This window comes from Scophthalmus maximus, chromosome 19, assembly GCF_022379125.1.
Source record: "Scophthalmus maximus strain ysfricsl-2021 chromosome 19, ASM2237912v1, whole genome shotgun sequence".
In the NCBI taxonomy this organism is placed as follows: Eukaryota; Metazoa; Chordata; class Actinopteri; order Pleuronectiformes; family Scophthalmidae; genus Scophthalmus; species Scophthalmus maximus.
Genome location: NC_061533.1, coordinates 10041277 through 10051307, shown reverse-complemented (window position 1 = coordinate 10051307; position 10031 = coordinate 10041277). Strand labels below are relative to the sequence as shown.

Genomic DNA, 10031 nt, shown 5'->3' with positions numbered 1-10031 from the left:
GCCCGACGATTGGCCACGATTTTTGCGATGCAGCGAGGCTAGATGTGGAAATTGTTGTGATGCCTCATCGAAAATCATGCCAATACGGTATTTCCGCATTACACGTACTCCGAAATTGTTTGCAGTACAAAGAAGGGAAAGTGGTTCGTGCCTTAACCATTAGTGCAGTAATTTTCCATAACCTCCCTAAAACTATACAGTTAAGGTGACAAAAGTGAAGGGAAAAGGTTTGGCATTCCCATTGCTTTTATTACAAGACAGTGTTCTTTTCTTTTTTTACTTCAGGTCATCTTAGAAAAATAGTAGTACATTATGACGAAAGAGACAGAATCAGTACACTTCATATTAATAGTATTTTCAAATACAAAAACTGACAGTATTCATATGTTACCAATAATGGCATATTTCAAACGTATAACATTGTCGATCACTGGAAATGTGTTTGTTTGGTTCAGTGTAATTTCCAAGTATTTACAAGGCAACAAGGTCAATATGTTAAACAAGTGAAGGGGAGGGACAGAGAAAGTGGTTTCAGTTTCATTCCCCCGCTGCTACTTTCAGAAGGGCTGAACTCAGAACAAATGCAAATTTTTTGCCCCATGAATAACACCCAAGACAATCTGTGTTTTTCAATGCCTGGTTACTCCCATGTGAGGATTATAAGCAGCCTCTTCTCTGCTCAGCTGCAGGAAAACTCTCACTAAAAGGTTGAAACCAAACCACTTTCAAAAGGCTTCTCTACGACCTCTGGAATGTCCCTTCAACCAAAATCATCCATGGATATTATAAAATGTATAAATCCAATATGGTATTGAGTTTTGTAAAAATTACATTCAAGTATAATTCTTCTTGTCTCTACATTTGCACAAACAATGGCGGCTATCCCCCATGAATATCACCAAGTACCAAGTTCAAATTAATTATCAAAACAACAATAAAATGCTATAACAAAATATACAAAAACAAAAATGACTCATAACATTGTGCATACTTACAAAGCTGGACACATTTTTTTTTATACACAAATCACATCAATTTACAACCTTCATCTGTGTTTGCAATAATTGCAAAAGGAGAAATTTCCCTTAATCTTATAATGATCATCCCCGGACCTGTTAATTGTGAAGGATGTTTTTCCGCCAAACTGTGTCCACTTTCCCCACACAAACAAAACATCAGCATTAATCTTCATCACTGCTCCATGCATCCTGAAAGGCAGGGTTCACCGAAGACTGGTTAGCAGCAGCCTGTAAGGATCAAGACATTCAGCTCTTCAATGTATTCTTCCTCTTAATACATTCATTGCATAAACATAACACATTCACACAAACCACAACCTTATATGGGTATACACTGTCGGGGAAATACCGCACACAATACTAAACACAAAAAAACTGTAATCGAGTGATGACAGCTATTGCTGAGTTTATCTGATAAAAAGAAGAGATGAACCAGAAATGGACAAGTGAGAGGGATCCATTAGTAATTTAATAAGCACTACTACAATGATGAAATGTCAGAACACAGCTGAGACGAAGAATGAAATACCTCAGATGACACCCCGATTGTCTATGATATAATTTCTGCCAATTGGGGATTGATTACGTATCGAGACTAGGGATCGACCGATCCAGATTTTTTAGGGCCGATGCCGATACTGATTATTTTTTCATCAGCGTTAGCCGATGGCCGATACGGACTGCCGATTTTCTTGAGCCGATATTTGGAGCCGATACTACTTTTGCTCCCTCAATTTAATAGTTAAATAGAATTTAGTGCCCGTCGGGCCCCGCACAGAGTCGGGCGCGGCTGCCGGTGGACTTTTTTAGTCCACTGGCAGGTAGAGGGAGACGAGGCTCGATGCTGATACACGTAAAAAACGCAAACATCGGCCGATATTATCGGCCAGCCAATAAATCGGTCGAACACTAATCGAGACTGTCATATAAAGTTCATACCGTGAGCCTTGGAACAGAAAATTCTGACAAAAAAATGCTACAAAGAGAACTAAGCCTGTTACTTGTTATTAGAATAGTGGTTCCAGTTGTTTTGGCTTGTACCTTATTTGAAGAGTTGGACTCTTCTTCCACATCTGAGGCACGGAGAACAGGAACCCATGCCAGGATGTTACCGTCTTTACCGCCGCTATACAGCTCCTGCAGATAAAGAAGAACAAGGACACGGGTCAGCTCTGACATTCGGTTCCCACGCCACCACGGGAAACGAAGCAGATCTGCTCTCGCAGCGTAACCTTCACTTCAGAGCCGTTTACAAACAATGACATCAGCACCAGGGAAAAATCTGCATTAACAAGAGGAAAAATAATTAATAATAAGCTCAACACTGTCCACACAATGCAAGGGAGCTGATGGCACACAGTGTCAGAAAACACATCAGACAAGAGGCTTGAAAAAAAAAAAGAAGAAGTTAAACACATTTTCAGGACTCTCCAGAGACGAGCTGCCACACTACATTCTCCTTTACACATAAAATACTTGGCTATGCTGATGAAAGACTAAAGTGGCCAAGATTTTTTAATTTTGTGCAGTTAAACCGTAACCATGCCTCTTCAACATTTAGGCAGATACATGGAGTACTAACTTGTCTCTCACATGGGTACACCTGTATTTGCATTTTTAGTAGCTCGGCATAGTTCAGGAAATGTTGACTTTACCACGTTATCAGTCCACTGGGGAAGTGGCTCATTTGAGACTGCCATAGAGATTGCAAATTTCTAAAAGCTCAACACCAGGGCAGGTCTGATCTGCCACGGAACAGAAAGTGAAAGACAGGTGGAAACACAAACAAAGGCAGCACTGTAGCACGACGGTAACACAGGAAACAGATGCCGGCCAGGTATGTTACCTGGTAGTCTGGATGGAACTCGCAGCAGTCGACATTGTTGTAATGACCCCTGTGCATAGCGACCAACTCTCCCGTGTGGAGGGCGTACACTGCGATGGAGCTGCCGCACGGCACGAACACAAACTCTGGGCTGCAGCCACGCGACACAGTGAACTGAAGCTTTTTACGACTCTCGTTGCAGACCTTTCCATAATTCACCTGGGGAACAAAAGGTGAAGAGAGACAAGGCTCAGATAATGTGTACAAAAAGTGAAAATATAAACTCCTGGTTACATTAAACAACTTTCACTTGGTTTCCTGGATGAGTGTCTCCATCAGAAAAGCAACTGGCAAATAGTGCAGCATCTCTAACGCTAGCCGACATGTGGCCTCCCTTGTTTAAACACTGGGTCAAGGTAGTACTGTCAAGGATTCCAGTAGAAAAGTTGTCCAAGAATATAAAGCTTTATATACTGAAGATATGTTCATTTCAGTCATTTAGTTTGAGTCAAACAAGTACAAAGAAATAAATTACTAAACCTTAATTAAAAGGTTATTAAAAGGTTACTAAAATAACCTGTGTAAAATAAGTGTGTTTGAAACAGGTTTGTATAGTGTCACGCATTCATTTCACATCATCCACCAGAATTTCTAAACCATCTCTGACCTTTGACCAGGGGAGAAAGTTATCTAGCCTCAATGGTTGTCATGTGCCTGAAGGTGGAAACATGTCCACCATGGTAACTGCAGCACCAGGCAAGCAGAGCAGGAATTTAGAACAGGAGACCACGTGAAAGCCCAGGGTGATAGAATACTTTCCCCAGGCTTAATGTTATAGTTATGTTTCTGTGGCACGCGTTTGTTTGTGAGGTAACATATTTTGTGTGGACACAGGGTTATTAGGTTAAGTTTCTTAAATGAAAAAAAAACGTGTTTCAAGTAAAACCTGTGAGCTTGTCCTTTGATCAGTTCACCCTAAGGGTCCAAGTGAACATCTGTGCCAAATTTGGAATTTTTTTTTTAAAAGAATTGTGTGTGTAGAAGGGGCACCTAAATCCAGCACATACAGCTGGACTGAAATATTTCAAGAGTAACGTATGACCCAACCAAACAGTTTCTACAAGTCCTAAAACTTGACTGGGGGGTATTGTGTGAGGGGTTTTGGGTAATTATTCACTTGTTATTCACACGTCTTTCAAGAATCGGGTTAGTTAAAGGCAAATGAAGTGGGTCTGTAACGGTTGCATCTACCTCAATTACAGTGTTTGTTTACTCAGGTAGTCTCTAAGGACAAGGGCCTCACACATACATCTTACCAGCGTGTTTTCCCCAGTGGCACTATTCCATAGCCTCATACGGTCATCAGTTCCGGCCGTGAGGATGTAGAGACCGTCACCAGTGAAGCACAGGCCATTCACTCTCCCATTATGGGCTGTGTTTACTAGTTAAGAAACAGGTCAGACACGGTAACAATGCATTAGTCATCTATTTCCTCTGACATCATGCTAAAGGTACTTGCATATTTCTTCTACACAATCACATTGTATACCCATTGATAAATTGCATAATCTTAGTGCATTTGTTGTTAAAACTCCCTCTCTCCTATTATCACACAGCATGGCTTAGATAAACAGTTTTGTTGCAAACTGGTTTCCTCTGGGCAACAGCCCCCTTGGGTTGAAAACAAACAAGACCTCGGGCAGGAAAAACAGATACCGTTCATGCCGAGTGTCGACATCTGCTCTAGAGAGACAAACCCAGTTCTGTGTCAACCGGATTAACCTGAAAGTTACCAGACATCACAGCTAGAGGAGCAAAGTGTTGTCATAAAATTGAGTTTATTTCTGCAATACAGGTTTTTATGTGTGTCACTAGAAGCATCAGTTAACAGGGAGGTTAATTCTTTAGCTCTAAATCAACATGACCTTCAGTGTCCGTATGCATGTTTTAAAGCTCTACATAAAGGCGGAAACATCTTCCTAAGGTCTTGCACAACCAGGATAAAATAAGGAAAAGGTGGTGGAGAAGAAAGGAAAATGATAAAGTAACAGTACCTGCTTCAGAGGAGGCTTTCGTCTTGTCTCCGTTGTGCTGGTCCAGAGTAAGGAGACTACCAGAAGCCCGACGTACATCCCACACTTTCACCTTGCTGTCTGCACTTAGAAGGAGAAACTGGGGAATTGTTTGTTTTGCTCTCTCTCATAATCAGTTAATTGTGATATGATCCTATAAGCTATAAGACGTGCTTGATTATTCTGTGCAATGCATGGATTTAGGGGTACACCACGCTCAGAAAGATGACATGCCATATAGTAGGCCAATGTATGTAAACCAGTGTTTGCATTTAAAGATGAGTTTTCAGTTGGTAATTAACATGCTGCTCCGTAAATAGAATATCACACACTTTTATGTGGGCCTCTTTGTGCCGGTTGTTTTTAGCATCACTAACAGTCTACATGGATCAGCAGCACAGTGATCCCAACGGGTTTATTAGCAGGTGGAGACTGTATCTACCATATGACAGGACTACCAGAGTGCCAAAGAGCATTTCTGCTAGTGGTATGGTGCCATTATCCTTTTACTCGTGGTTGTAACATGGTCAGTTGCTGGGACACAATGTAGTGGGACTGTCCTGTACCTGGCACAATTCTCTGATGTGGCTGTGTGATGATTTCAGAGGCTGAAACTCCAAAGACAGACTGGCAGTTAAGAGTGCTTACCTGGCAGAGGCCAAGATGTGCTCGTATCTGGGTGACCACTGCACAGACAGGACCTCTGCTCTGTGACCTGGAGGGGAAAATATGCCACCAGTTAGCTCTTTGTGTGTGTGTGTGTGTGTGTGTGTGTGTGTGTGTGTGTGTGTGTGTGTGTGTGTGTGTGCGTGTGTGTGTGTGTGTTTGTTTGTATAAAAACAGCAGGGAAAGTAAGTGTGGTCCTGTCCACCAACCCTGAAGAACATGAATCCGTGAACCAGACTTCAGGTCACACAGCTGGATTTTAGGGTTTTTGGTGCCAACTGAAAAAGTAGAAACAAAGAGACAGTTGAGTCATTAGGGGAAAAGGGGGAATTACAAGGTCAACTACGGGGAAATCTCCATTAATCATGCAGTTTTAAAATGACATTCCTTTTTATTGATATTTTCAACAGATTGCAATATTTTTGTCCATGCAATGTGCTCCGTCTAAAAAAAGCAGTGCTCAGGAAGGTTGAAAACTGGTATTCCAGGTTCTCACAGATAAGGTGTGGTAAATATGAAAACTCACTGATACTAATGTTTGATAAACATTAGTATCAGGTTACACACCGGCATGTATACGTGGGAGGACAGTAAAGTATTTGGACAAAGAGGATGATTAGATTGTTGTTAAAATCTAAAGGCCCTAAATATAGCTGAATGAACTAGCTACTGTTGCTTTGTAGGAAGACATTATCTTAAAAGCGTCTTTCTAGATAAGTTTGAAACTTGTTTGACAGAAATCTGTAACTCCTCTGAGAGGGAATGAGACATGCAGGAAAAGAAAACAGTTTGACATTGTGACTGTCTCTGGCTTGGAAACAGGTGTGTCAAAGGGAAGAGTGTGTATGTTACCGGGAGCACCAAGTGCACATTTAAGAACACATTCTCTGGAGGCATGAGGAACCAGTTGGTCCTGCTTGGTGATTTACTGAGGTAGCACCTAGATTCCTACGGGGTTTCTCCACCGAAATCTTTTCTCTGAACTCAAGTCCATGTGAAACCAGCTTTTGACCCACTTATATACCCAGAATGTCACTATAACCCAGGGAAGAAAACCCAGGTAGGGGCAGCATCTGGAGTGTGCTCCGGGTGAACTACTATGAGTGCATTTACACACACGCACCTGCAATGAGACTGTGCTTCCTGGCGATGGAGGATAGGTGGTGGCTGTAGACGTTGTCCTCAAACTGGAAGACCTCAGCAGGCTGAAGAAACATAAGGACAAAGAAAAAAAAATACCCACAGAGAGGGTCAGGAAGCTGAGGTAGAAATTCAGCTATCTTAAGTTGCTATGCACATTTCTGTCTGTTTGTTTGATAAAACATATGACCATGACCTTAACAAAAGCATGGCCCTAAAGTTGACCTGGAATAACTGATCCACAGTTGAGGGATGGAGTTTGCAGAATTAATTAGATAATTAGATAGATAGATAATTGGCTTGATTAGATAGTTTAAAAAAATACAAATAAAAGCAAGTATAGAGGGAGGGTACAGCAGATCAGAGCTCGGCAGACGGCTCACCCAAGCAGCAGTGGCGGGTACAATGCAAATTCTTCAGCAACTATAAAAAGCCTCTCTGTGCCCCATCTGTCAGTGTGTGCCAGCACCGTTGCAGACTCAGCCAGTGGGCACACACACGCGCACAGAGGAGGCTTTGTTTGTTTAAAAAAACACATACACTATGTGCACAACAATGCACAGCACACACTAATGTGCAAATACACAACCACAACATTTTTTAAAAAATATGTATGAGTGTTTGTATGTCTGTTTGTGTATATTTGGGATGGAAAGGTGGAAACACAATAAGACCCGGGCCTTTTCAATAAATGAACATGTATGTAGGTGGCATGCCTTACCTTCAGGGTCTCAGTGTCCCAGACCTTCATGGTCTTATCAAAGGCACTGGACACAAACATGCCTGTGTCGTATGGGTACCATTGAACTGTCTCTACACTGAATTTGTGGACGTACTGGCTCGACCTACACAGGATAAAAGGGGGAAAAAAATACATGAACTGTCACCAGAATAGTACACAACACATCCTCATTGAAACAAACTCCCGTGTGGAGTGTAAAGTAACTGTACATCCGTCTGTAGCCCTCTTCGGCCACGTTGGTTCTCGGCTTGATGACAAATGTTTCATAGTGCAACAGCAAATTCAATCTGACGACTCTTCACATTTTCACCTTCTTGATATGCATTATATATATTACGATAATAATATTGATTTGGACAAAAACGCATTTATGGGCTATTTTCTGTTCACACTGTGCTTAGAAACAGATGTGGCACCAAGGAGCTAAGACAAATTCTGATTCGGATCACTTGACTTCTATGTACATATACAATAAAGACATGAATGCATGTGAAAAAGTGAGAAAGTGAGAATAACATGGTACTGTAAGAGCTCAATAGAATGCTACCCTCTAATGGACAAAATTAGTAAATGGAGTCAAATGTACCTGCCCACTGTGCAGACTGCCTTGCAGGTGTACTGTGGTTTCCCACTGAAGTTCTCCAGGTCATAGATGGCGATCACTCCATCTGCGCCTCCAGACAACATGCTAAACAACAGAAAAGAAGAACTTCTCATGTAGCGTAACTTTGTCCTACACAGCTGTCTATACTCTCCGAGGTTCTGTGGATTACCCCATGTGACTGGAACATTGTTTTATACTTTGAGAACTGGACTTGGATGCATGGATATAGATAACATTAGGGGTAACTGAGCTTTGGAACTTTTTTTTGGGAACTCTAAGCTATTCCTTAAAGAAACCAGCGTCTTTAAGTATTTACCACCAATATTTACTACCGATATAATTTACCCAGAAAAAGGCTGGGTATCAAAACTCAATGGTCGACAGAGTAACCCATATTAATCTGGTACGACAAGTTATTACAGAAAATGTCTGTAATGTCAAGAACCATAAAGACAGAGTGCTTGGTCTGATTCCTACTGGTGTTGACTGTTTTCTGGATCAAATGTAGAGATAAAAAAATAAAAACAATAGATAGAAAGAGCATGGTTGTGAGCTGTGTGTGAAAACTCAGTTATAACCATGTCTTGAATATCATAGGAAGTGAAAATGATTCCTAGGTGTAGGAGAGACTTACTGGGGCTGTTTCCTTGCATTTTTGCAGTTTCCAATTCAGGGACATGTTGAATTTGAAATCATGGCAATTCCCTATTGAATAGTAATGTAGTGACGTATAGACGTATAATGAGTCAGGACTTACTATCTACCCTCTATTGCGTCTATGTCAATGGTGTTGATGCCATTTCCATGGATTCTGTCCACGTCTCGATCAGGATTCAACTCCAGACCGAGGACCCTTTGGACATATAGGGAGGGGAAAACATTGACATCAATGAAACCTCTTAAACCAATTCATACACGTTATCAATATTAAATAATATGAGAAAAAATGCTTGGGGAAGGGAAACAGAAATGTTGTAGCAGAGTAAGGTGATGAAAACAGAAGTAAAATGATTTTGTTAAATTAGCAAACAATGGCCCAAACCTCTCAAATCAAAAGATGTGTCTTACTGTTCTCATTTAGTTTTTTTCTAACAATTTTAGGTTGAAAAAGGGAGCCCGAGTGTACCCAGGAGAAAATGTGCCACTTTAAATACCTGGGAGATCATTAATACAAAACTAGTCGGGACATTCTTTTTGAAATCATCCTCATTTTATTTTAAGTGCTTTAAACCTTTGCACAGCGCTGAATGAACAAGATACTGTGTGTGTGTGTGTGTGTGTGTGTGTGTGTAGGGTGTGTGTGTGTGCATACTGTAAATATGTAATAACCAATATATACAGCATAATATGCATTACTTTCATATAACACAGGCAGTATTACACGACTGAGTGTCGTGATCATAAAGGGAGGGACATTATGATTAGAGTACGACTTCCGTTTCTAACACTCTCGTGACACAACGGTTCATAAACACATGAAATCCCAGTGGATTTATTATGTTTCTTTTCTTTTGTTGCTCTCTCACCGTCTCGTCGACTCTGCACGTCGCAGGCGCAGCGGGTCGTCCAGTCCAGCCTGCCTCGCTGCCAGAAACCCCAGCATCGCTTCAATTTGGAGTTTAAAAGATCCTAATTTATAAAGAAAGACTGGTTTGAATCGATGCTACCACTGGCTAAGCTAGCTCACAGGCAGGCATGTTTTCTGAAACCGCCCCAAAAATCAAAAAAAATCGCGCGTCCACCTCGACAATATATCTGAATCGAGGCTCCCCGGAAGCTCAAATACCCTATTCCAATCTCATTCCAATTATATTTCTATTGTTAACTTTCAAATTTCACCTGGTTTTGTGGCAGCATCACCTCAGCGTGCGGCCATTTTGGAGACGTGACGTCTAAATCTATGACAAATATGATGATTGGTGGGTGAGTCGCAGCCGTCCAATCAGAAGACAGTTTATTGGCT

At 41.3% G+C, this 10031-nt stretch overlaps 1 protein-coding gene across 2 annotated transcripts; it reads right to left on the bottom strand.

Annotated features, from left to right (window-relative positions):
• Window positions 1-228: 228 nt before the first annotated feature.
• Window positions 229-9967, bottom strand: ercc8 (excision repair cross-complementation group 8). 2 transcript variants are annotated; one of them, XM_035638831.2, is made up of 13 exons: window positions 9908-9967; window positions 9595-9697; window positions 8826-8921; window positions 8051-8152; window positions 7444-7567; window positions 6706-6787; window positions 5792-5860; window positions 5565-5631; window positions 4899-5002; window positions 4161-4285; window positions 2866-3063; window positions 2061-2156; window positions 229-1247 (listed from the first exon to the last, which is right to left on the bottom strand). In XM_035638831.2, exons 2-13 carry the CDS (start codon window positions 9669-9671, stop codon window positions 1182-1184), a joined length of 1206 nt encoding a protein of 401 aa, XP_035494724.2. In that variant the 5' UTR covers window positions 9672-9697; window positions 9908-9967; the 3' UTR covers window positions 229-1181. The 2 variants fall into 2 exon arrangements, with proteins under 2 accessions (XP_035494724.2, XP_047184906.1); XM_047328950.1 differs by having other exon boundaries at window positions 9595-9932.
• Window positions 9968-10031: the final 64 nt, after the last annotated feature.

Bases quoted from the DNA above. Each gene is read 5' to 3' on its own strand.
- ercc8 (XM_035638831.2), bottom strand. From the start codon at position 9,671: ATGCTGGGGTTTCTGGCAGCGAGGCAGGCTGGACTGGACGACCCGCTG. The intron at 6,788-7,443 runs GTAAGGCATGCC...ATGTTTCTTCAG, and splicing joins GGGACACTGAGACCCTGAAG to CCTGCTGAGGTCTTCCAGTT. The intron at 2,157-2,865 runs GTAACATACCTG...CTTTATCTGCAG, and splicing joins AGTTCCATCCAGACTACCAG to GAGCTGTATAGCGGCGGTAA.